Below are 27,734 nucleotides of genomic sequence, written 5' to 3'. Positions count from 1 at the left end.
GGGAATGACACGTGGCAAATCTCGCTACTTCAAGTAACAAGATTACGTCAGGATTATTCCGGGAAATATTTTTCTAGGTATTATTTAATATAAAAAAAAAGGATAAAATGGGAAAAAACTCTTCACCGTGCATTTTTCTCGGATGTTTCTCAAATTTGGGTTCTGTGGCGAGACTGTTTCACTGTTTGAAGGTATGGCTCTCTTTGTACGGTTTACTTGCTTCTAGATCAGCTCTCTATTTCTCTTTGGAGGATGTGAAATTTGAGTTGGGGGCGTGCTTTGGCTGAGTGGTTCGTGGTTTCTCATATTTTGATCGATTCATTCTGAAGGAGGAGGTTATCGTTCTCGTCTTATCATTGTCTGATTTTTAATATGCCATTCTTCTATTTATTATTTTGGAGTTAGATTTGAGATTGTGTTTTGGGCTTCCAATTTTCCTGTTTGCATCTGTTCTGGCGTTCAGGAGCTGTGTGGAGTCCAGGTCTTGCTTCCTTCCTGTTCAGGTCTTCTTTGTGGTTAGTTCATATTGTGTGTTCTATGCAACATGAGCTTTCCCAATTTTGATTTGAGAGAGAGAAAGAGAGAGGGGGTTGAAGAGAGAGGGCAAGCTCAAAAGATTGTTTTCAGGATATTTGGTGCATCAAAAGATTTTGTTTGTTCCCCTGTAGCTCTATTATTTGATGCTGCCCTGCGCTCCCTCTAAAGAATATGACCTTAGTGTGTGAGGATTTTGTGACTCCTCTGTGTTCTTCTTAGTGTATTTACTCATTTTCTTATGGTTTTGATGAAAGCCCTCATATGTCTCCCACTCTCCACTGGGTTGTTCCTTGAAAATTAAACTTCTAAAAAAATATGATGTTTTTTTGGGGGTCCGGGAAGTGTTCCCTATTACTTGCTTTTTGCTTTCAATTTTTTTTTTAAACAACTAGTGACTGTAGATGCTCCCAGTTCTATGCTGATTTTAGCATGATTCCATTGAATACTGTTATGATGAGTATAGTTTTATCGAGGTCTTCTACTTAATTAGTGTGTTCCATGAACTACAACCATGCTTAGTGTGTTCGATAAACTACAACCATGCGTCGAGCCTTCATATTTTAATTTGCTTATGGATTAAGATGTCTTAACTAATGTATCTTCTTTTTACAAAATATTTATGTATATTTCTACATTATTGTTCATCATATTAATGAATCCAAAATTATTTGAATCATGCCTTTAAAAATTGTGCATTTTATCTATTTGTTGGTTCAAATTTGAATTCCTGTTTAATTTTAGATTGTAAGCCTCCATCTATATGTTTGGAAAGTGCTTGATTGTATTTTGGGTTTAGAATATTAATTTCATGGAAACAACATTTTTGCTAGCTATACAAATAAGATTTGGAATGTTGTCTTTGGGGAAAAAAATTATTTTCCCTTGATGACTGAGCTTCATTGGATGTAGGCTATTCTCAAGGAAAAAGTAGATTGAAGATTTTGATATACAGCTGCCTGAAATTTGGTTAGTTACAGTAATTGTTTATCGAATAAATTTCTTCAAATATAAGGTATTTATGATTCATTTGTTTTGGTTGTGGCCTTCAAAAAATAAAGAATGAATATTTGAATTATTACATTCCACTGTTGCATGCATTGTTAGTTTGGTTCTAGATGTTAATATTTGTCTGTTGTGTTAAATTTTGTTTGTTGGTCTTGGGCTTTGGTGGAATTTCCAGAAATTAATTTTGTGAATATATTTTAAATTTTTTTCTTTTAATTTACATTGATTATCAGGAGTCCATAGTATTATCTTTTCTATGAAATTTGTGGCTATTCACTTGCAGCATTTGTATTTCATTGCTATATTTAGGGTCATGATGAGTTGGTGCATGGATGCAATTATTGTCCAAGGTTGAGTAAAGGAAAGTTCTGTGGAATTTATACCAAGTGTCATGAACATGCCCTAAACTTGCTACAGTTATGTTTGTTAGGGATTTAGGAACAATAATCACACACACAAGCAAAATAAGCATACAAAATAAGAATACCAGGTTCACGTAGTTCAGTCTAATCTGACCTACGTCCACCAAATATACTATAACTTGAGAGAAAACAAGAGGAGGAGACATACACTCAAATCAACTCTTCTCACACTTTTCTCTTTCTCACCTTTAGCACTCTCACACTCATCGCTCACTCACTTCACTATATTCACATTCACGTGCAATTGCTTCATTATATAGTCATATTGAATGGATAGGAAATGGAGTAATTGGGATATTTAATGGGTTATTATAGCACGCGTGCATTATCATTCCAACGTATGAAAGCTAGCTCCTCCGTGGCTCATTTTCATCTACAACTCATCCTTTTTAAGGCCATTTAATTTTCCATTTCCATTTATTCCATTTCCATTTTTTCTGTTTCTATTTCAGCTTAACAATCTCCCACTTGGAGATGGAGATACTATCTCAAGCAGTATATAGATAATGATGTGCTCAAATCTGTCTTCAAGCATGATGACCAACTGAAGTTGAGCATAACTTCAGCTTCTCTGTAGTCACCACCTTTGTCAACATATTTGCCGGATTCCTCCTACGTTGGATTTTTTCCAGTGTCAACACTCCATCCTCTAACAGAGATCTGACGAAATGATAACGTAATTCAATGTGTTTGGTTCTAGAATAAAATGCAAAGTTCTTTGTCAGTTGTATTACACTTTGACTGTTGTTGTGTAAAACATTTCTTTTCTGTTTTATTCCGAGCTCTGTTAAAAAACCTTGAAGCCAAATCATCTCTTTACTAGCTTCTGTCACTGCTACATACTCGGCTTCTGTAGTGGATAAAACAACAATCTTCTGTATCTGTGACATCCAACTAATAGCTGTTGTGCCAATAGTGAACACATATCTGATGATGCTTCTATGATGATCAATTTTGCCTGCAAAATCGGCATCAACATATCCTCGAATTTTTAAATCTCCTTTGCCAAAACATAGGCACTTATCAATAGTGCCATGTAGATATCTCAAAATCCACTTCACTGCTTCCCAATGAGTCTTCCTTGGATTTGACATAAACCTGCTGACAACTTCCACTGCTTGACTAATGTGTGGTTTGGTACCAACCATGATGTGCATTCCAATGGCAGAGGCGTAAGGTACTTTAGCCATGAAGTCTTTCTCTTTATCTATCTAAGGAGCTTGATCCTTGGAGAGACGAAAGTGTCCTGTCAATGGCGTATTTACTACCTTGGCACTGCTCATGTTGAATCTCTATAAAATACAGCTAATATACTCCGACTGAGATAATCGCAATGTTTCATGTTGCTTATCTCTTGAGATCTACATACCAAGTATCTTTTTGGCTGAACCCAAGTCCTTCATGTTAAACTCCTCTGACATTTGCTGCTTCAATTTCCTGATTTCTTATATATTTGGCCCTGCAACTAACATGTCATCGACATATAGCAATTGTATGATATAGCTAGAATGATGCATCTTGAAGTAGCAACAATGGTTGACATTGAACTTCTGAAAATCTTTTCTGTGCATAAAACTGTCAAATTTTCTGTACCATTGCCTAGGAGCTTGTTTGAGATCATACGAGCTCTTCTTCAATCTGTACACAATATCCTCTTTACTTTTTATTGAGAATCCTTCTAGTTGGTGCATGTAAATCTCCTCATCAAGATCACCGTGAAGAAATGTTGTCTTCACATCAAACTGCTCAAGATGTAAACCCTTTAAGGCACCAATGCTCAAAATTGATCTAATAGTTGTTAACTTCACAACCGGTGCAAAATTGTCAGTGTAGTCAATTCCTTTCTTTTACTTGAAGCCTTTAACTACCAATCGGGATTTGTACCTCCTGGATCTGTCATGCTCCTCTTTGATCTTGTACACTCACTTGTTGTGAAGAACCTTCTTACCTTTGGGCAACTTAGTTAGTTCCCACATTTTGTTGGAGTTGAGGGACTTCATCTAGTCCTTCATTGCAAGCTCCCACTTTCTCGAATCTCCCACCTGACATGCTTCATCATAGCATTCAGATTCTCCTCCATCTGTAATAAGTAAATTCTTCATATACCTCTTATTTGGTACATGCTATTGAGAAGATCTCCTAAACTCCGGAGCTGGAGAAGGAGGCGGTGGTGCGACAATCTGCTACACAGGTTCCTCTGCCTAAGGAATCTCAGCATTTTGCTGTTATGTCTCCTATGCTTGAGGATTCTCGGCGTTTCACTATTGTGTCCTGACACCTTCTAGGACATTATCCAAGTCTATATAGGTTGTTTCATTCTGAACTAGTTATACGGGTTCTGTTGGATTTGTTGTGTGTCTGTCTTTGTATATCACATTTTCATTAAAGATCACATCTCTGCTTCTGATCACCTTCTTGTTTTCATCATCTCAAATGCAATACTCATACTCATCTTCACTGTAACCGACGAAGGTACATTTCCGGGACTTTGGATCAAGCTTGTTTCTAACATGATCATTAACATGCACATATGCTACACAACCAAAAGCTTTCAAATGTGAAAGTCTCACCTCTTTTCTGCTCCATACCTCTTTTGGTAGATTGTTGTATAATGGTACTAATGGACTCCTATTAATCAAGTATGTTGTTGTATTGACTGCATATGCCTAGAACTGTTTTGGTAAGCTTGACTGTATACGCATGTTTCTGGCTCTTTCAGTCAATGCTCGATTCATCTACTCGGCCATGCCGTTGTGTTGAGGCGTACCTAGCACAGTTCTTTCCATTCTGATACCATGATCATAGCAGAATTTCTTGAACCCGGTGTCATCATACTCACCACCGTTATCGGTTCTCAGCTTCTTGATTTTCAAATCAGTTTCATTTTTAACCATTACTTTCCAAATATTAAAAGCATCAAAGACATCATATTTGTATTTCAAGAAGTAAACTCATACCTTATGAGAATGATCGTCAATAAACCTCATAAAGTAATTCCTTCCACCTGGGGATAAGACGGTCGTCGGTCCCCATACATCTAAGTGGACTAGTTTAAGTCTCTCCTTCTTTGGGGTACCGGTGTATGTCTGGAAACTGACTATATTCCGTTTCCCAAGTATGCAATCCTCGCACATATCAATATCTACTAACCGTAGATCACTCAACTTTTCCTTTGAATGCATCACTCTGAGTCCCTTTTCACTGATGTGACCAAGTCATTGGTGTCAAATGTTGCTATCGACATTTCCTGTAGCAACAAAAATAGACATACATGCATTAGAAGTCACATAAAGTGTTCCACTTTTCTTACCTCATGCAATCGATAGTGCACCCTTTGAAATCTTTCATTCATCGCCAACAAATGTTGTGATGTATCCCTCATCTGCTAGTTGACCAACTGAGATCAAGTTCTTTATCAGGTATGGAATATATCTGACATCCTTCAGCTTCCTTACTCACCCATTAATCTTGATCTTCACAATTCCCTTGCCAATTATGTTGCAAGTGGTATATACTCCTCTAGGCAATCTTTACTGTAAGTGGCATAAAATGAGGCTCCAAAGTCTAAAACTCAAGATTCTTTTGCTCTCCAAATAGCATATCAACATATCACCTTCTTTTGAAGTAACATTTGCTTCTGTCTTCGCCTTATATTTCTTTCTTAGACCTTTGCACTGGTTTCTGAAATGATCGAACTTTCCACAGTTGCAGTACTCAATGTTTTTTGTGCCCTAGGAACCTTTGGGATTTTTGGATTTGGATCGCATGGACTTAGATCTTCCGCGATTGTTTGATCGGCCATGCCCGCTTCCTTTCCATGAATCTCTCCTTCGGCTTTCCACATTCAATGCTAAACTTGAAGTGGAAGCAGTGTTTGACATCCTTATCTCTTCCTTCAAAATCATGCTGATGATTTCGTCAAAATTCAGCTTTGATTTTCCTGCGTAACTACTGATCATAGTAACAATACATTTCCAACTCTCAGACAACTGACTAAGAGTTAGTAAGGCTCGGATCTCATTATTAAACTTGATTTCAACTTAAGCGAGCTGATACAACAGCTCGTTGAAATTATTTAGATGTCTACTAAAACTTTCACCTGTGAACATGTTCGTGGTAAATAACTTCTTCATTAAGTGTACCTTATTGGAGGTTGATGGCTGCTCATACATGTTGGAGAGCGCATCCATAAGAGACTTGGTGATTGTCATATGCTTGATATTGAAGGCAACATACTTTGCTAGCATCATCCTGATATCTCTGAGAACTTTTCGATCAAGCGACTCTCACTCATCCTCCTTCATAGAATCTGGCTTTCCCTTCAATGGTAAGCGTAACTCCTTACCAAATAAGTAGTCCTCAATCTGCATTTTCCAGAAACCGAAGTTCGTGTCGTTAAACATCTCAATCTCAAGCTCTTTTTGTTCGACATCTCGATTTATCAATCTAGAGATGGAATCAGCTCAAACGAATAGCATGGTTGGATCCGAAATGGCCAAAAACCTTAGAAATGGTTCAAGTCGTTCGAAAAATGGACCTGCAATGACTCTGAAAACCTGATCAAACCTTCTGGTCAAAATCGCTCAACTTTCTGTTAAACTTTACGAAATATACTCCCACTTAATAGAATATTCTGATTCCATTATTGACAACGTTAACTAATTGCTGATGTGATAGGTGGGACCCGATGATGACATGGCACTGACGTGGAAAGTGGGGCCCGATGATGTGGTACTGACGTGGCAAATGGGGTCCAATGATGATGTGGTGCTGACGTGGCGATGGGGCCTAATGCTGACGTGGCAGTGAAATCCAGTGATGATTGTGCTAAATTACATAAGGTAAAATCCCAAGAAAGTGGGGGGTCACAATGGGTCACTTAAGTCCTACTTTCCTAGACAGAATTTCCTTAGACACGTAATTAGTACAATATAAAACCTAGGACCTCCGATCTAGCAACTTTGCTCCGATCTGACAATTTTGCTTTGATCTAGCGACTTTGCTCCGATCTGACTCTGATACCACTTGTTAGGGATCTAAGAACAATAATCACACACACAAGAAAAATAAACACACAAAATAAAAACACCAGATTTATGTGGTTCGGTCTAAATCTAACTTACATTCACGGAGCACACCGAATATACTATAACTTGGGAGAAAAACAAAAGAAGGAGACACACACTCAACTCAACTCTTCTCACACTTTTCTCTCTCTTACCTTCAACACACTCACACTCCTTGCTCACTCACTTTACTATATTCACATTCACGTACAATTGCTTAACAATATTTTCCAAGAAACACCAGATTTAAATGTTTTGTTTTAGTTTTTTATTCTTACATTTTGTGTTAGATTTAATGTTAAAGTTTGGGTGGGCTTAATAGATGGCTTAAAGACTTGAAAACATTGGGCTTGGATCTATGCTGACTTTAGTTAGTTTAGGATTTTATTTTATTTATTTTAAATATCGTTTTGGTTTGTGATGTTTTTTGTATATAATGTATAAATATGGTCCAGTTTGAAAAAATGTTAGTTTTGCTTCAAGAAATATTTGATCTGGGCTGTCTTCTTTGGGCTGTAATTTCACTTCACAATATTTCAGATAACTATTCGATTAGGAAGGAAGTCTGGATACTACCAATCCCATTGTAAAGAGGCTAAAGAGCAAAAAAATTGTGATGACTTTGATAGCATTTGAAGGAAGAACTATGGGAACAATTTGTTTTCCATTTGTGATATCTTCATTATGTTTGTTCACTTGTAAAAGAATCTGCCTTTCCTTGAGCTGCTTGAATTTGATTCGCCATGCTGACCTGCCTATTCTGGCAGCAAAAAAAATCAGTCGTTTGAATTAGTTTGCAGGCTTAAACGTTAGCAGAACTGCTATGACATGTCAGAACTAATACTAACTGAATCAAAAAGGAACTAATGTGTATTAAACTGAAATGAAAAGGAGTTAATGTGTATTCTTCCTTAATCTAGATATGATATGTTGATTAAATCTTGCTGATTATTTTTTCATATACTTATTCAATATTTTCAAATTCATTTATCTTTATGTAAATTTATGTTATTCTGCATTTTATATATATATATATATATATATATATATATATAAGCGGAAGCCCTGAATTACATTGAATTAATTTTTTCATATATACATCCCAATCTTATATAATACAATCACCTATTTTAAATAAGGAAACAATCCCCTTACCGAAAAATATCAAATATCCCACATTTGCCCACTTTCCTAATTTGTTCATTATTTACAATGATACTTGGAATTTTAACACTCCCCCTCAAGTTGGATCATAAATATTAATCATCCTCAACTTACTAGAGAGATCATCAAAGTTCTGTCATCCCAACCCTTTAGTGAAGATATCTGCAGTTTGTTCCTTGATAGGTACATAAGTCATACATATAATTTCTTTTTCAATTTTCTTTTTGATAAAGTGTTTGTCCACTTCCACATGCTTAGTCCTATCATGTTGAACTGGATTGAGAGAGATGCTGATAGCTATCTTATTATCACAATAGAGTTTGATAGAAAATTTCACCGAGACCTGTAATTCTTTTAAGAGTTTCTGTAACCATAGTCCTTCACATATCCCTTGAGCAACTGCCTTGAATTTAGCTTCAACACTACTATGAGTCACTATATTCTGTTTTTTGCTTCTCCAAGTTACCAGATTTCCCCAAACGAATGTGCAATAATCTGTGGCGGACTTTCTATCTTCCACTGATCTTGCACAATCTGCATTTGTAAAGATCTTTACTTCCTTGCTTTCACATTTCTTGAAGAAGAGTCATTTTCCCGAGAATCCCTTGAGATATCGAAGGATCTTGTACACAACATCTAAGTGGACTTCTTTTGGTGAATGCATGTGTTGGCTTACTACACTGACTGCAAATGCAATATCTGGTTTAGTATGTGATAGGTAGATTAGCTTATCAACCAATCTCTGATACCTTTCCTTTTCAACTGGTATTTTACAGTCTTCAACCCTTTTTACCGTTTTAATTAGGGTTTCGCTGGGTTTGCATCCAAGCATGTTAGTTTCAATTAAGAAATCAGTAACATACTTTCTTTAATCTATCCATCTCTACTGTATCATCACCAATAAGGATTATATCATCAACATATACTATTAGAATTGTTCTTTTACCTCTTTCAGACTATTAGAAGAATATGGTGTGATCTGATTGCCCTTGTCGATAACCTTGACTCTTTATTACTTTTGCAAATCTGTCGAACCATGCTCTGGGATTCCACACAAGGACTTCTTGAGTTTACACACTCTATTTTCTTCACCTTTCTCACTGAATCCTAGTGGTATAGTCATGTATACTTCTTCTTCTAATTGCCATTTAAAAATGCATTTTTAATATCAAGTTGTTGTAGTGACCAATCTAGGTTGGCTGCCAAGGACAAGAGGACTCGAATTGTATTTAAGTTTGCCACTAGTGCAAATGTCTCCGTATAGTCAATGTCGTAAGTCTGTGTAAATCCTTTTACAACAAGTTTGACTTTATATCTTTCAACTGTTCCATCATATTTATATTTCACTATGAATACCCATTTACAACCCACTGGCTTCTTCCCTCTCGGCAAATTTATCAACTCCCAAGTTCCATTTTTTTTAGGGTCTGCATTTCCTCCATGACTGCCTCTCTCCATTTAAGTATTTCTAGAGCTTCTTGAATGTTCTTTGGAATTCTCATCCTGTCAAGGTTAGAGACAAAAGCACGATATCCTGTAGACAAGCTTTTATAAGACATGTATTTAGACCAGGGGTATTGAATACATGACCTAGTTTGTTTTCTGATTGCAATAAGTAAATTGATATCATCAGTTATAGGATTATCAAAAGAAAGCTCAATTACTAGATCATGATTGGGCGTGGACTCATGGCTATTCAGAGCCATTACCGGTTCCAACGCTCTTGGTGCCTCAGGTATGAGATTCTCCCTATTCTTTGTATTCGGCTTTCTTGAGTAAACAAGTATGTCTGCGTTGTTTTGCTTTCCTGAATCTCCCCCTAAGGTTAAGTGTTCTATTGTGTTTGGCAAGTCAGAAAGTTATACAATGGAAGGCTCGATAGATGGACTAGGGAATGAAGCAATGGGAGGCTCAATAGGTGGTACGGGTTCAGATGACTTCTCTACTTATTTTTAGAAGCAATAACCAGTTCTCATTACGAAGCGGAGTCACCTTGGTTCACATTTCTAGGTAGAACCAAACCGTACACACTTTATAGGATGGTGCACTTCCTAACTCACCTAACCGGGTTAGAACCAAATCGGTACACCTTACAAGACAGTGTATTCCTCTTCAAACCACACCTATAATACAAAGATATAATTTTTGTACAAATAAATGCTTCTAAAAATAAATAGAGATGTACACAATGAAACTCTAATATGCTCTCTCTAATGATATAATTTATGCTCAGTAGAGCATGAGAGTTTTTTTCAAAATAATTTTGTAATCTTTGAAAAGGATGTATATGATAAAATACTTAAAAGATTTAACCGCAAAAAATATTTCTCCAAAAATTATTTTTCAATGAAGTGTAGGATAATAACTTAGGGTTTTCTTTCAAATGATTTTTGCAAATATAAAATTTATATATGAAAGCTCAAATGCAATAAGGCTTTTCTAGCACCATATATATATGAGTGTAAATATGTACTTAAGCCTTTCAAAATCAACCCAAAAAGATTTTGTAAAACAAGACATGGAAAATAGAAGTGTAAATATACTCTTGTTTTTGAAAAGGTGAGTGAAAACAAGATATGCAATAAAAGCTCCTATAAATAATCTAAGCTCAAAGAAAAATGTTTTCTCCAATGAATATTTTCAAAAACAAAGTATAGGAGAAAAATTATATTTGATGCACTCTAGAAAACATTTGCAATGAAATGGAGTTGAGCTTTTGATTTTGATTTAAAATGCCTAAAATATTTGAGAGAATTTTTGGCTAATCAAAAGCTATTAATTGAAGTTATGAATGTGTTATTTATAGATTTTTCGAAAATCTCAGTGTTAAGGGACACGCTCGTCATTTTAAAAATGTTTAATAAAAAAATTAAGCATGTTTAGTGCTAGAATTTTGAGCAACTCGACAGGGTCAGTTGAATGAGGTATGCAGCGATCGACTGACCTCAAGCAATTTTCAAAGTGCTTGATACTCGGTCGGCTGACGCTATGCTTCGGTCGGCGGAGTATTGAAGGTTGGTCGACTAAACACATTTTGTGCTTCTATGGATGGTTGATTGAGCTTTGAATATGACTAGATGACGAGGTTCGGTCAACTAGTGAATGTACTGGTAAGCTGGCCTTAAAGCACTTTTCAAAATTTTGCAAACGTCAGTCAACTGAGGATAGTGAAGTGGAAAAATGGCCGGTCGACTGAGCTCTGTTAAAACCTAAGTATTAGCCCTATTTTGACCTTGAAATTTTCTAACCCTATGGTGATGAGTATGACATTTTAAGTGAAGGGTTTTCTATGAAAATTTTGGTTCCTTAAGGTCAGTCCATGGTCAATTGAGCTTAGCATCATATCACGTGGAGCGGCATTATTATTGACCGAAAATAAACTAAATGCAAGTACAAATCAAAAGATATGAATATCTTCTTCTTCTTTGCTCTTCTGATTCTTTATAGGATATGACGGACATTATATTCTTTAAGTGAGTCGAACTTCCATTTCTCCTTTACCTTATGTGTGTGCTGAATCATGAACATGTTCAAATACTAAATGCACATATAAGATACGAGTGATTTGTCATAATCAAAACGGGATCGGATTCAAAAATTCAATAAACTCTCCTTTTTTTATGATGACAAACACACGAAAGCAAAATATGTGAAGCCTAAAAAGGCTCCCCCTTGCAATATGCACAACTTAAAAATAAATCATGAAACTCAAGCATATTCAAAAAAGAAAACATTATAATTTAATCGTGCATTTAGATTTAGCATTAAGGCTCAAAGACTCATCCTATTTAAACATTCAAAAATGTAAGGAGTATGAAAAGATTAGCAGCATTTTGCTCAAATAATTTTCCCCTTTTTGGCATCAACAAAAGGGTTAAACTAAGTATAAAACAATTTAATCATTAAACAAAGTTTCTTAGCTTAAAACGAGAACTCTCCCATTTTGACATAAAGTTTGGGCAAATGAAAGCACTTTTATTTATGGTTTGAAAGATTTTTCAAGTAAGCATGCAACAATAGTATAACTAGTCATTTAAAATATTAAATGACAGGATAATTAAGGTCAGACCAGAAAATATCCTCAAACTATTGCAATTAAAACAATGCATAAGACCCGTAGAAGATCAGAGTTTAAAGCATACGACATATGATAGCAAGAGTAGGATTGATCATAGGACTGGTCTGACTAGTTCACATGCATTTCATCTATATACGATCACTGAACCAGTCATGCAAAACCCAAAAAAAAAAATTTAATATATATAAATTTCATGACACAAAAATTTGTATAACAGTTTTGATAGCATATGTCATGAATTCACTTAAGTGCACAGACAAGAAATAAGATATAGCCTATATAAGTTCTATTCTTGCCATAAAATTTAATTTGAAAAGATTTCCCTTTGATATTTATCAATAAGTACTGGGGATGATGCTTACTGAAAAAGAAATTCTAATTCAAAGGTCAAGCAAGCTCAATTTTTTCTAGTAGACGTTCAAGCACAAAACAATTCAAAATATAACCAAAAAACTCAACCATATAAATTCCAAAAATATTAGAAAATTTTGAGATCATATGGCAACACAAATTATTGTGGCTAAACAACATAGTTATTATTTAAGATTTTCAATAAATCATCACATGTTTGCACAAGCCACATTAAGCTCAACATGGATCTAAGCCAAGAATGTTGGAGAGCATAAGATGCTCCCACTTTTCGATTTGAATACATGCTTAGATGCTACGTGTTTAAGATTCACTGTGGGCAGGAAGAAATTCATTATACTAATCATATGAGCCACAGTAACCCTTTGATCAAAGCTAGCTTTGATAAAAATTAACTACTTATACTGATACAATGAAAAATTCGTTAAAATAGTATAAGCAACATTTTTTAAATCATTTAAGCAATTATACTGGATAGAAATTAAGCAATTTTCAACAAGAAACCAGCATAAGACTTGGAAGCCGAGAAGCACTTAAACGAGCACATCATTTGGCGCAATCCATGATATTACAAAGGAGTATAGTATGAAGTTCTTTTGTTTTTTCTTTCAAGTTATATTGTAATTATAATAAGTCTTTTATGTCTGTAATAACTGAATCTCATACATGATAGGATTTAATACTCAAGACCATAGTTTGACCTTAGGGATCACCTTCAGTCGACTGACACCGTATTTTTGGCCTTAATTTTAAAGTCTAGGCCGTAAACCAACTCTTGGTCCCCAAGGACCTCATGAAAAATCCCATTTAACTCACAAATCATATCTATGCAAATAGGGGTAAAATCTAAGCAAAAATAGGACTTGTCTTGAAGTTTGAAAGGGCTTCGGCCGACCGAACTCAGCGCATTAAAAACGCATCAATTGACCAAATTAACTAGAAGTCAACTTGTTGACTTCGCTCGGTCGACTGTTCAGTTTTTGAACATATCTTCCACAATTGACCGAACTGGCACGTGTCTGACCCTCAATAACTTAGTCGACTGAACTTCTAGTTCATTTTTGATTGAATCAACCGAACCATATGAATAGTAGACTGAATTTCAGATATAGTCGACCGAACCTCGAACATTTTCAAAATCTCCTTGAATGTGGTTGACCATAGTCATAGTTCAAAATCTTCATGGTTGACCGAACTTGACAATTGGGTCGACCAAACCATGAATACGATCGACCAAAACTTTCGGGTTGCCATATTTTTAATCGCAGTAATAAGCACTAAACATGTGTTAACTTTTAACTAAACTTTTTCAAAACTCCAATAGGTCCCCAACAGTAAAAATTTGAGGGATATCTATATATACTCCCTCATTTGTCTTAATTAGTAAGTAGATTAGCAAAAGTAATTAGAGAAAATTATCTCAAATCTTTTATACTTCTTTTGCTATATATACATTCCAAGCACAATTTTGAATACTCTCTTTCATTCTTACTTACAAATATCTTTTTGAAATAGAGAGTTTGTTTTACTTGTTCCTCTTTCTTGCTAAGCAATTGCAAGATTGAAAGAAGTTGATTGTGGTTATTGTGTGCATCCTCACAAATCATTTCCTTGCTAAAATAATCTCACATATTCATACGTTTTTGAAAATGTATTTTTGAGAGTTTTGCTTGATTGTTTATTCCCATAATATTTCATATATAAATATTTGATTGGGAATAACTTGTTTTAGCTTCCTAATCTTTGCATTCAAATTGCAAGACTTGAGAGTTTGCACACTTTATTTGAAAAATCTTTTGCAAGCTTAAACCCTAAGTATCTGCTATAATTATATTTGATAAAAATTTTTGTGAGACTCGATTAGGGTTTTAAGGTAACCTTGAATATTCAAATATATTATCTTGAATTAAAATTTTCAAGATTTCACTTGAGCATTAAATACTATTATCTGTGAGTGCATTGATTATTGTTTGTGCGTATTGGTACAAATCTGCTTGTGTTAGAAGCACTTTTAATTGTACGAAAAACTATATTGATTGTAATCCAGGCGTGGCTTGAGGTGGGTATTCTCCGCCCTGTAAGGAGAATTTGTAAAGGTCGAGGTCAGTCCTGGTAATTTGACCTAGTGTTGTATACGATGCCGATTCACCTGTTAAATGAGCCATAGTGGTAATCTTCGGGCTTGTGAGCTGAGGTAGGGACGTAAGCACTTTTGCTGAACCCTGATAACATTTTCGATGTCTCCTTTACTTTTCTTGCTTTACATTATATTGCTTGCTTAATTTTATTCATTTATTGAATATATTGAATTGTAAATTGTTGGAAGATACTAGAACTGTATTGCTTGTGCATAGTATTGATTGATTTATCTTTTCTGCAATTTCATACGTGGGTAGACTGCCCCTAGGTTGTGAAACATTGCTAATATCTGGTTAAACTTAGGAATAAGTTTAAAATTCCAATTCACCCCTGATAGCTTTACCGTGATCCCAAGAAAGGGGGTGAATGGGTATTTTTAAAAATTTATGCCCTAGGTGAGTATCCTAACAGCAGTATATTCACAACTCTATGGTCAGTCTAGTACAAGTAAAGTAAATCAATTATAATATGTATCAGGAATTAAATAAAGTGATTTAATTAACTGCGCATGCACCACAAAGCAGTAAAGAGGAGTGACACACATAAATGTTATCGAGGTTCAGCAAATTTCTTACGTCCCTGCCTTGGCTAACAAGTATAAGGATTACCACTATACTTACTCACTTAAACGGGTGGAGCAGAACTTAAACAAATCAGGTCAATTAGCACAGGGCTGACCTCAACCTTTACAATCAATCCTTATCAGACTAGATTACCGTCCTCTCAGGCCACGCCTGGAAACACTTAGTAATTTCACAATAATGAAATTGGTACAATGATTATGCTTTCACGTAAAGTAGATATGTACCCTATACATATATTCACATACACATTAATGATATGGATATAGTGTAAGCTCAGTGATGCAAATTATTATGCTATCAACACTTAATATGGTATAATCAGTGGTATGCTCAAGAGTGTTCAAAACAAGCAGTTTCTTAGAATCTAAGTAAAGCACAGTTCAGTAGCAAATCAATATTTCAAAGATATGAATCAGATAATCAAACTAGTTCAAGAAGATATTCCTCAATGAAATGAATACAAAACTAGTTTGAAAATATTTTGCTTGTTTGAAAAAATTTTTGCACAACAAAAGTCTAAGCTATTGGATACTTGCAATAATAATGCAAATATCATAAGCTTACTTAGTTTATTCCCACACAAGATTTATAATACGAAAATCTATGGGATAAACCCAAGCTAAACTTCCCAAAAATAATATCACAGTCAATCAATCAAATGGGAGTTTATCGCAAAGTGTAGTAATCACAAACACTCAAAATGTGATCTCACAAACTTAGAATATATCAAGGGAGTAAAGATTTGAGAATATTTGGACAAAGAGTGTATTTTGTAAAGAGAGGATTTTTTGCTAATCAATTTTCTAATTCTTTCTAATCCTCACAAATGAGCCTATATTTATAAGTAATGTAAAAAATATAATCGTTCGGGACTTGTTAGGAATTATTATAAAAGTTTCAAATAGTTAAAATACCATTAACCCAACTTAAACCATTTTTATCGTGGTTAAATTAATTTTAACCCGCCGAGGTTCGGTCACCTGAATAGACATAGTAATAGAAGTAATTTAAATGAGTTCAGTTGCCTATGTCATGCTTTGGCAGCCTGAATCAAAGTCAGTAGCATTGCTTTGTAACTTCAGGTGTCCGGTCCTATATTCAGTGGCTCAAATCCATGTGTTCGGTCGTTCGAGGCTCTTTTTGAACTAAACTACTCGGTAGCCCAAGTTGGTGGAATGTCCCTTTCGAGGGGTTCGGGCACCCGTGGAAGGTATGTGCATTTTTGGTCGGTTGCCCGAGAGCCCAAGTCAACTGTTGACTTTTTAACAGTTCGGGCGCCCGAGGAGTTTTGAACTCCAAGGGTTCGGTCACCTGAGCTCTTTCAATTTTCCTAATAATATTCAATTTCAGCACATATTTAACACTCCTATATATTATATGATATGTGTGTGAGTGTTGGGATCTAAAGTCTTACTATGGTTTTACTGAGCTTACCATATATCCTATATACATGATATGCATGTAAGAAAACACAAATCATATCTTAGATTACTATTACAAACCCATATTTCAATTATTGAATTGATAATACAAATTAAAGTCTTTAGGATCTTCTTATTGCTTCAAGTGTCACTCCTTGGAATGTTTATTTTAAGTCTGCACAAACACTTGAAAATCATCAAATACCTAAGTATTTGTCATTATCAAAACCGGGTATGACTTATAAGGTCAACAACCCCCCCTCTTGGGATTACACCAAAGTCAACAGTATCCATATCTTCTTAGGTCTTTTTGAATTTATTTATTTTCAGTTTTCGCTCTCCATACTTTCTTAATTTTGACACTCTTTCTTTTATATGGACATTCAAATTTTATGTGCCATTTCTCTTTACATAAGAAACACGTAATGTGTTCATATGTATTAGTTGAATATGTATTAGCATAATTGTTGGAGGCTTTTACAAAGTACCCTATATAGAGGTTTCTTCTCTTAGTGTTCTTAATTCTATTAAAACCTATTCCTTCCTTGTCCAATGACATTCGTTGAACTCCAGCAAGTTTGTCAAAGTTCTCTTTTCCTTTAGTAAAGTTATATATGATTTTAGCTTGATCTTCATCTTTACTTTTAAAACTACAAATTTCTATGTCTTTTACACTTTTACCATTTACTTGCAGCTTAACTAGTTCTTGAGACATCTTCATTATTTTATCCATGAGTTCATCAATAGTTGAGTCCTTTTATTTTTCAATTAATCTAGAGGATTCTAGTTGATTCACAAGTGTTTCATTTTTTTGTCTTAGAGCTATATTCCTCTTGGACACTTTTGTGAATCTATTATTTAATGAAAACAATTCAAATTGGATTTCTCTATAAGAAGGTAAACATTCAAATGATTCATTACAAGATTCATCACTAGTTTCAAAAGATGAGGTTGAATAGGAATATACCTCGTTTTCTCTTGCAGTCAAGCACATGTTAGCCATCTCATGATCGCTTGATTCACTTTTTGAGTCACTTGAACTTGAGTCATCCCAAGTTGCTTTCATTGCTCGCTTTTTCTTCTTCTTTGCATCTCTCTTGAGTTGTGAACAATCAGGTTTTATATGTCCTACTTTCTTACAATTATAACAGGTAGGGGGTTCATTCCTTGTTTCTTTCTTATTAGTCTTTCCCTTATCTATTTTTGATCCTCTAAATTTTATTGCGAATCTCTTGTTCTTATTAAAGAATTTGCCTAACCGTTTAGTGAACAAGGCTAAATCATCGTCATCTCCCTCATCATCCTCTTCTTCACTGGAACTATCCTTTGAAGCTTTTATGGCTATTATTTTCTTTTGTTTTTTACCCTCAGTAGCTCTTCCATTCATTGTCATCTCATACGTGAGAACCCAACCTATTAATTCATCTAAGGAAGTGATTTTTATATTTATGCCTTCAGTTATGGTAGTGGCCTTAAGTTCCCAAATAGAAGGAAGTCCTCTAAACACTTTTCTAATCATCTTGACTCGCTCTGAGTTGTGCTTCCAAGTGTAGAAGTGTCAAGTTGTATCAAGGATGAGTTCAGGATTGTATTCCATAGGGACCACTGAGTATCAAAGTATTTATAAAAGTTTAGTGAAATCCTGTTGTTGAAAAATGGGTTTTGAAAATCTTTTTTGTCTTTTACGATTTTGAAAATAGTAAACAAAGTGAGAGAAGCTTAAGTAAACTATCAAAATGAAACTGAAATTTTATCAATTTTCCAAAAAATGTAAATCTAATAACGCAACCAAAACTAAACAGATTAACTGAAACAATTTTACCAAACACTCGGGTTACGGGTTCAACGTCTGTTTGCTTCCACCATTTACTAATTTCCTAAGCCTTACTCCTATTCTTGTTAATCCAATCAACGCATAAAGAAGATAAAATTTTATTACTAACGATCGAGTAAATTGGCCACGTCCAAATGGAAGAAAATAAAAACTCTTATTACGCATCAACCGAATTTTATGTAAAAATAAGTTGATTAAAATCTTAGATTAAATCAAGGTTTTGATGTGCCTAATGTCAACAACAAAACAAGAAGTAAGAGCTAGCGATTTATCAACGATTCCTTCAATTTTCGGTTTTAACCAAATAAAAGTTTAACAATGATATCATAGGATAACTAATAAACCATGGAACGCAAACGACATCGACCCATAACCCAAGTTACCGAACTTAGCCACTCATGCTTGAAATAGAAAAAAAAAAAAAACAAGTATGGAAATCCTAGTCTACTTAAGGAAATACCTAAACATACATTATTAAAGATGACAACTACAAATAAGGAATTAAAACACGTAGGAATGGAAACTTAATCAAACTTAACACACACACACACTAAAAATTGGATATTTAACCAAAGTAATAACTTGAACCACAATCACAATTTAAACACAAAGCAAACAAAAATTTAACACATAAATGATAACAAAAAAAATAATAAAAACATGAGAAATCAAATTGGACTTAATTAAAAAAAGACTAAATTAAAACCACCACTAACTAGATAAACAAGTAAGAAAAATTCAACAAAAATTAAATACTTAACAATATTCAATCTTAAAAGAAATAAAAAAAGCTGAACTTTATGCAATATTTAAAGTCTTAACAAAAATAAATAAATAAAAGAAATCAGGGAATAAAGAGAGCTCTCGAAGCTTCAGCTGGTTGCAGGGGCTGCTCTGTGATGCTCTGCTGCGGCGGAGCTGGTGTTGCTGAAGATGGAGGAGGTTGCTGTGCTCTGCTGTCTGCTGTTATGTTGCTCGGGGCAGAGGATGCTGTTCGTTGGAGCATGGAACAGAGGCTAGAGGACTTGGTTGGCTGGTGCGTTGCAGGACCAGCAGTAGGAAGCTAAATCTGTGGAGTTGTTTTGCTGCAGGCAGTGGAGAGTTGCAAGGTGGCTGGAACTGTGCAGCAGGGAAGAGGAGAGGCTGGGGCTGGTGTTGCTGGAGGTGCAACAGCAAGGGGACAAGGGAAAACAGAGCTAAAATGAGAGAGAGAGAGAGAGAGAGAGAGAGAGAGAGAGAGAGAGAGAGAGAGAGAGAGAGAGAGAGAGAGAGAGAGAGCAGAGGGCAGGGGAAAGAAGCGAAGGGGAAGGAGAAGAGAAGGAGAGATAGGAGCAGGAAGGAGAGGCCAGCGGGAAAGAAAAAAAAAAGAAAACTAAATAAGAGAAGAAGAAGATGAAGAAGATGAAGAGGATCCCCCCTAGTTGCGCTCGGATTCCTTTTAAAAGAAAGTTGTAGTGCCCTACCCGGATTAGCCAACCTGACCCGGCCATGCATGGCCGGGTCACATCAAATACCCATTCATATATATTTTTTTTTATTTTCTCATTTTATTTGTTTTTTGTTCATCGCAAATTTGACTCTTCTTAAGGTCGTTTCTCGCAAAACTCAAAACATGAAAGTTGTAGATAATCCTTTCCTCTTTCTCCAAAAATTTAAATCGCCTCAATCGGAGTTCGTACGGAAAAGTTATGCATGAAATACGAACATGTGTCAGTTTTGGTTCCCGGGACTTTTCCTGTGATAAAAAGAATTATCAAAAACTCGTAAATTGCACAATAAAATTCAAGAATGATAATTTTGGCACTTTATTAAAATATTGGACAAATTTGGACACTTAATTAAAAATATAAGCCGTAAAGACCGGATTAAAGTGCACAATTACGCAGTTTTTACGCGTAATCACACCCCCCAACTAACGTTTTGCTAGTCTCTAGCAAATGACGTGAATGAATCTCAGGGCGGTGCCTACAACTTCGAACTCCAGTGATCATGAAATCAATGCACATGCGACACAAGCATACCGTTTCACATACAAGAATATAATTGAATTTCAGACATGCTCGTTCATATTCGATGCACATTCTCCAAAGCACATCACTCATGCAAGTTTCATCATTTATATGTCATTTAAGTGCAGTATACTCACATGAAATTAATTAGTGGCACATTCAGAATTAATGCAGTCATATAAGTCCAAGTATAAATAGGTAGACTCTCGAAGTGTGTGTGTGTGTGACTCAATACACCTAGGATACCAGTGGACACCTACAGAACGGTCGCTTTGACTCGGCCTAACTGGTATACCCTCAAAAATACTCAAAAAGATAGAAATGGGTTTGCTCATTATATTTGAGGAGGAGTGTTGCGATCAAACATCTCACATAATAAAAGGAACAACGGTAAATGTATGGAGTGGACTAGTCTGGAAAGGATCTAGCCTATCTATGAGGTGTCAGTCGCTTCACCCTAGCATCTTCTCACCTACTCGCCACATCCAACCGAGACCACCTTAGATCAACTTATTCACAAACTTGTCGTGAACACATCGAAGGCATTAATTGGTTGAAGAATCTTCGTACGTAGAGAATATGTGTTGTGTCCTTGACTTTTTGTGATATTTTTGTGGAGCAGACATTAGCATTTCATTTCACGCGCATTTTTATTTCTTATCATTTCTTCTGCTCATTCTTTATTTTTCTACCTTTTCTTGAACAATTAAGACAATCATTACACTTCGTTTGTTATCTTCATACCATCAACGGGAATTGAGTTCGAATAGTGGTCCATGAACTAAGTCTGTCTCTAGGGGTGGCTCAGCCTTCACATCTTGAGTAGGTTACAAGACTTAGGTTTCTATCTCCCCACTAGAAGTCACCTCTAGGCTAGCAAATCAAAAACAAAGACTAGTGTACAAAGAATCATCTAGAAAAAAAAAAAAAAAAAAGAATTGAGTTCCATGAACCTTGATTTGATATTAACGCTCAAAAGGATGATACATAGCTCAAGGATATCTCACAAGGTGTCATAGTCGCCACGGGTGTTCTCTCAATGCTCACAGGAAACTCTAAGTGCAATGAATCACGTGAGTGTGTATTCAACCTCGTGAGATGTCATGTAAATACAGAAAATTATATAACCAAATTAACACGAATGTACTACCAATCAATTATTCATGGAGTCATAAAATCATATAAAGAGAAATTACGCATAAATGACTCAAGTGTGTAGTTCTTAGGTTATATGCAGGTATGTGAAGGGTACGAGTCAATGTTAAAAATGGGATAATGCAGTGTAAATCTTTAGTGCTCCTCTTTCTTTCTCTCTTCCCTTTTGATTTTTGAATTTTTTTTTCTTCAATATAACACTATTTTCCCAAGGCAAACCACATATGTTTAAAGCACGCAAACCATAGGGTAAATTCTCTTCCACCCCCCAACTAGAATGTAGCATTGTCCCCAATGATGCAGGAGAATTGAAAGAATTTACCCAAGAGAGTATTTAAACGTAAAGCAAGACAATTCTAAAAATATAAATGAGAAAAAGAAGAAGTACCTGAACCGCTTTGAAAAGAATATAATGCTAGAGAATAAGAAATAACAACTACAGAACAAAGGAAAACAATAAGAAAAGTAAAAATATAAATGAGAAAAAAAAAAAACACAAAACGCAAAAAGAAAAGAAAAGAAAATGAACTATACTAAGTGGGGTCAAGCAAATGTACAGTAGATTCCTCAGGTGCAAAGTTAGAAATAAAAGGCTTGAGCCTTTGACCATTAACCTTAAAAACATTACCATTTTGAGAATTCAGAATCTCTACAGCACCATGAGGAAAAACAGTCTTCACCACAAAAGGTCTACTCCACCGAGACCTTAACTTACCAGGAAACAAGTGTAGGCGAGAGTTGTACAATAGCACCTGTTGGTCGGGCTCAAAAGTCTTACGCTGAATGTGTTTATCATGAAAGTTCTTCATTCTCTCCTTGGACAATTTAGAATTATTGTAGGCATCTATCCTCAGCTCGTCCAATTTAGATAACTGCAATTTTCTCACACAACCAGCATCATCAATGTTAAAATTGCATTGTTTAATTGCCCAGTACGCCTTATGTTCCAACTCTACAGGCAAATGGCAAGCCTTACCATACACTAATCTATATGGAGACATGCCTAAAATGGTTTTAAAAGCTGTTCTATAGGCCCACAAGCTATCAGACAATCTCAAAGACCAATCCTTCTTATTTGGGTTAACAGTTTTCTCAAGGATGTGTTTAATTTCCCTATTTGCTAATTCAGCTTACTTGTTGGTTTGAGGATGGTAGGCAGTAGAGATTTTGTGATGGATACCATACTTCTTCAATAAGGCTGAAACATGTTTGTTACAAAAGTGCGTGCCTTGATCACTAATTATGGCTTTAGGCATGCCAAACCTTGCAAAAATGTTTTCTTTCAAAAAATTTATAACCACTTCATGGTCATTAGTTCTGCAAGGGACTGCCTCAACCCACTTGGAAACGTAATCAATGGCAAGAAAAATGTATAAATAGCCAAAAGAAGAAGGAAATGGTCCCATGAAATCTATACCCCAACAATCAAAAATTTCAATCACTAGTATAGGTTGCAAAGGCATCATGTTTCTCCTAGTGATTCCCCCTAATTTTTTACAAGGTTCACAAGCTTTACAGAAACTCAAAGCATCCTTAAACATACTTGGCCAATAAAACCCACTTTGAAGAACTTTAACCACTGTTTTGTGGGCGGAAAAATGCCCACCACAAGCTTCCGTGTGGCAAAAATTTAAAACATTAGAAATTTCATTGTTAGGCACACACTTTCTAATGATCTGATCTGAACAATATTTAAAGAGATAAGGATCATCGTAAAAGAAATTCTTAGCTTCAGCCTTCAACCTTCTTATGTCTTGAGCATTCCAACGAGGTGGAGTTTTCCTTGTAACCAAGAAATTTACAATATCAGCATACCATGGTAAATATTCAACGACAAATAATTGTTCATCAAGAAATTTATCAGAAATTAAAGAAAACTTCTCAGAAACTTCTGGTTGAAACTGAGAAAGGTGATCTGCCACCACGTTCTCCACTCCCTTTTTATCTTTTATTGTGAGATCAAATTCCTGAAGTAGAAGTATCCACCTTTCCAGTCTTGGCTTGGTGTCTTTTTTTGACAGTAGAAATTTTAGAGCTGCATGGTCAGTGAATATTATGACAAGAGAACCAAGAAGATAAGATCTAAACTTATCCAATAAAAATACTATAGCTAGTAGTTCTTTTTCTGTGGTGGAATAGTTCTTTTGTGTTGCATTTAAAGTTTTACTAGCATAGTATATAACATATGGCAGTTTATCTCTTCGTTGTCCAAGAACAGCCCCCATAGCGAAGTCACTTGCATCACACATTAATTCAAAAGGAAGTGACCAGTCAGGAAATTGAATGATAGGTGCAATGGTGAGACATGTTTTTAATTCATCGAAACCATTTTGACACTCTTGGATCCATTCAAATTTAGCATAATGCATCAAAAGTTTGCAAAGAGGTTTAGAAATAAAGTTAAAATTCCTTTTGAATCTTCTATAAAAACCGGCATGCCCTAAAAATGATCTAACATCTTTCACATTTTTAGGTGCAGGCAAATTTGAAATCAAGTCTATTTTAGCTTTATCCACCTCTATGCCTCGAGAGGATACAATGTGCCCCAAAACTATTCCTTGTTGGACCATAAAGTGACAATTTTCCCAATTTAACATCAATTGCTTTTCTTCACATATTTTCAAAACAACTAGCAAATTAGACAAACATGCATCAAATGTTTTTCCAAAAACTGAAAAGTCATCCATGAATACCTCTAAACTGTCCTCAATCAAGTTGCTAAAAATACTTAACATGCATCTTTGAAAAGTAGCTGAGGCATTGCATAGTACAAATGGCATTCTCCTAAAGGCAAAAGTTCCAAAGGGACAAGTGAAGGTAGTCTTCTCTTAGTCCTCTGGAGCTATTTCTATTTGATAATAACCGGAGAATCCATCTAAAGAACAGTAATATTCATGCCCTGCCACTTTTTCTAAAACCTGATCAAGGAAAGGTAAAGGAAAATGATCCTTCTTAGAGGCAGCATTCAATTTCCTATAATCTACACACATCCTCCAACCTGTGGTCTCTCTAGTAGGTACCAATTCTCCCTTATCATTTTCTACAACGGTTATACCAGATTTTTTTGGGAGAACTTGTATTGGACTAACCCATTTACTGTCAGCAATTGGATATATGATGCTTATGTCTAACAATTTCAAAACTTCCTTTTTTACCACTTCTTTCATTATGGGGTTTAGTCACCTTTGCATTTCTCTAGAGGGTTTCGAATCCTCTTGCAAATATATCCTATGTGTACAAATGAGAGGACTTATACCTTTAATGTCGGCAATGGACCAGCCAATGGCTGATTTGTGTTGTGTCAAAATTTTCAACAACTTACTTTCTTGGTCAGGAGTCAACAATGCAGAAATCACCACTGGGAATGAGTTCTTTGGTCCAAGGTAGGCATATTTTAGTTCCGGCGGCAGTGGCTTCAATTCTAACACTGGTGCCTTCTCATCGGATGGTTGTGCTGGGTTTGTATTGCCGGTAATGGTTCAAATTTAAGCTTCCATTGCATCTCAGTTGAGTCACCTGCAATACAAAGTGAAGAAAAATGATCAGTAGACTCAGTTAAATCAAGGGAATCTTCTAATTCCTCCCACCGCTCATCACAATCATAGTTTAACCAAGGAGTGTCTACAATTAAAGATTCCAGTGAATTGACTTCTTGGATTTCTTCATGTTCTTGAGGTTGCTGCACAAATTGAAGATATTCAGTTCTAAAGTCATATTTCTAAAACTCAATTTTAAAACACCACTCCTACAATTGATTATGGCATTGGAAGTTGCTAAAAATGGTCTTCCCAAAATCACAGGTGGTGAAGAATTTGCGCGGGATGACACTTTCATATCCAAGACCACAAAATCCACAGGGTAGTAAAATTTATCCACTTAGACCAAGACGTCCTCAATGATACCCTTAGGAATTTTTATGGATCTATCAGCAAGCTGCAAGATAATGGATGTGGTTTTCAATTTCCTTAGCCCCAATTGTTCATACACACTATAAGGTAGCAAATTAACCCCCGCACCTAAGTCTAGCAAGGCTTGCCCTATCTTAGAGTTTCTGATGACACATGAAATAGTAGGTGACCCAGGATCCTTGTACTTAGGTGGTGTGTGATTTTGAATAATAGCACTAACTTGCTCAGTGAGGAAGGTCTTTTTCTGCACATTCAGTTTGCGTTTTACAGTGCATAAATCTTTTAAAAATTTAGCATAAGCAGGAATTTGTTTTATAGAATCTAGAAGTGGAATGTTAATCCTAACTTGCTTAAAAATTTCCAAGATTTCAACATACTGTTTATCCTTGTGCAAAGAAACCAAACGTTGTGGAAACGGTGCAGGTATGGAACATGCATCATTATGTGAATTTAAAGTACTCGACTCACCACTATCAAGAGAAGGATTAGCCTTTTTACCTGAACTTCCTGCACTATGGGCAGGGTCACCCAAAACCTTACCATTCCTCAAAGTTGTAATAGCTTTCACTGATTTCACATTGCTCCCTTCACCTGAATGCTGAGATGATCGACTGTGCCCTTGTGGATTGGGCTGGGGTTGAGCTGGAAACTTTCCTTTCTCCTGGTTACTCAAAGTGGTGGTTACTTTAGTGAGAGTCCCTTTGATGTCATTGATAGCATGGGAGTTTTGGTTGTTGATCGTGCTCTGACTCTGCATAAACTGTTGCAAGCTAACAGTTAGCTGTTGTATGGAGTCTTCCACTCCTCTTCTTTGCATTTGGGGTGGCTGATTTGGAAAATGAGGTGGCCCTAAGCCTTGGCTAGCGACTGCATAAGGATTATACTGACTTGGTCCCTGCGTAGATGGCCCCACTTGGTCATTTTTCCAACTAAGATTTGGATGATTTCTCCAACTTGCATTATATGTATTAGAATAAGGTCCAGAAGAATTCTTAGAAACCATATGCACTGGGTTAGATTGATCATGCAAAACTTCCTTAAAAGCAGGAATAGTTGGACATGCATCAGTCACATGCCCTGGATCCTCACATATGCTACATTTTTCAGAAGATGATGGTAAAACGTGCATTTCATTTACCTTCTTAAGTTCAATGGACTCTAACCCTTTAGACATCAATGCAAGCCTAGCATTCAAATCATCAACTTCTTTCAATTGATACTTACCACCCCCACCAATGCATTTTTACTTTTCAGATCTATCATACACATTAGAGACATCCCAAGATTGGGCATTTTCAGCTAAGTAATCAAAATAATCAAAAGCTTCTTCAGGCCCTTTATTGAAAAACTCACCATTGCACATTGTTTCTACAAATTGCCTCATCTTTGGTTGCAATTCCTCATAGTAAAAACTGATGACCCTCCAATTTTCATACCCATGGTAAGGACATGCATTTAAGAGATCTTTGAAACGTTCCCAACACTGATAAAATGTCTCCATATCCTTTTGGCAAAAATTCATGATTTGTCTTTTCAAAGCGTTAGTTCTTTACATGGGAAAAAAATTTCTTTAAAAACTCCGTTTGCATTTTTTGCCAAGTCCCAATGGATCTTAGTCTTAAGGAATTCAACCAGGTTTTTGCTTTGTCTTTTAAAGAAAATGGGAACAATTTCAATCTTATTACGTCCTCAGTGCATGTTCTATCCATTAATGTGGAACAAACTTCTTCAAACTCTTTAATATGCAAATATGGGTTTTCAGATTCAGTGCCATAAAAATGAGGTAACAATGGAATCATCCCAGGTTTAAAATTAAAAGCATTTGCATTCAAAGGTAGAATAATGCAGGATGGGGTGCTGGTCCTAACGGGTTGCAAATATTCTCTGAGTGTCCTATTAGGGTTCTCCATATCATGAGGTTCATTTTCAGCCATGATGCTACGCGTGTCAGATGGTAATTCAAGTGATTCAAGTGAAACAGGTTCACTCGATGATGAGATGGATGAGTCTGTCCTGACTAGTCTAAATGTGTTATCTCTAGCC

General features: G+C 35.7%; 1 protein-coding gene and 1 long non-coding RNA gene across 5 annotated transcripts; one reads left to right on the top strand and one right to left on the bottom strand.

Annotated features, from left to right (window-relative positions):
* The first annotated feature begins 131 nt into the window (after positions 1-131).
* Positions 132-7,949, top strand: LOC131149782 (uncharacterized). Of its 4 annotated transcripts, none has more exons than XR_009135297.1 (3): positions 140-1,503; positions 6,642-6,805; positions 7,571-7,949. It is a non-coding gene; the product is annotated as an uncharacterized LOC131149782 (long non-coding RNA). The 4 variants fall into 4 exon arrangements; XR_009135296.1 differs by lacking the exon at positions 7,571-7,949 and adding an exon at positions 2,417-2,640 and having other exon boundaries at positions 202-1,503; positions 6,642-7,554; XR_009135298.1 differs by lacking the exon at positions 6,642-6,805 and having other exon boundaries at positions 132-1,503.
* A 14,367-nt stretch (positions 7,950-22,316) lies between these two features.
* LOC131148164 (uncharacterized) lies at positions 22,317-26,448 on the bottom strand. Its single transcript, XM_058097899.1, has 5 exons — positions 26,160-26,448; positions 25,912-25,970; positions 25,300-25,462; positions 23,327-23,818; positions 22,317-22,804 (listed from the first exon to the last, which is right to left on the bottom strand). The coding sequence occupies exons 1-5, from the start codon at positions 26,446-26,448 to the stop codon at positions 22,317-22,319; spliced, it is 1,491 nt and encodes a 496-aa protein (XP_057953882.1).
* Between the last annotated feature and the right edge of the window lie 1,286 nt (positions 26,449-27,734).

Source organism: Malania oleifera, chromosome 2 (genome assembly GCF_029873635.1).
Source record: "Malania oleifera isolate guangnan ecotype guangnan chromosome 2, ASM2987363v1, whole genome shotgun sequence".
Taxonomy (NCBI): Eukaryota; Viridiplantae; Streptophyta; class Magnoliopsida; order Santalales; family Ximeniaceae; genus Malania; species Malania oleifera.
The sequence above is the reverse complement of the archived record's forward strand: the minus strand, read 5'-3'. Positions and strand labels throughout refer to the sequence as shown.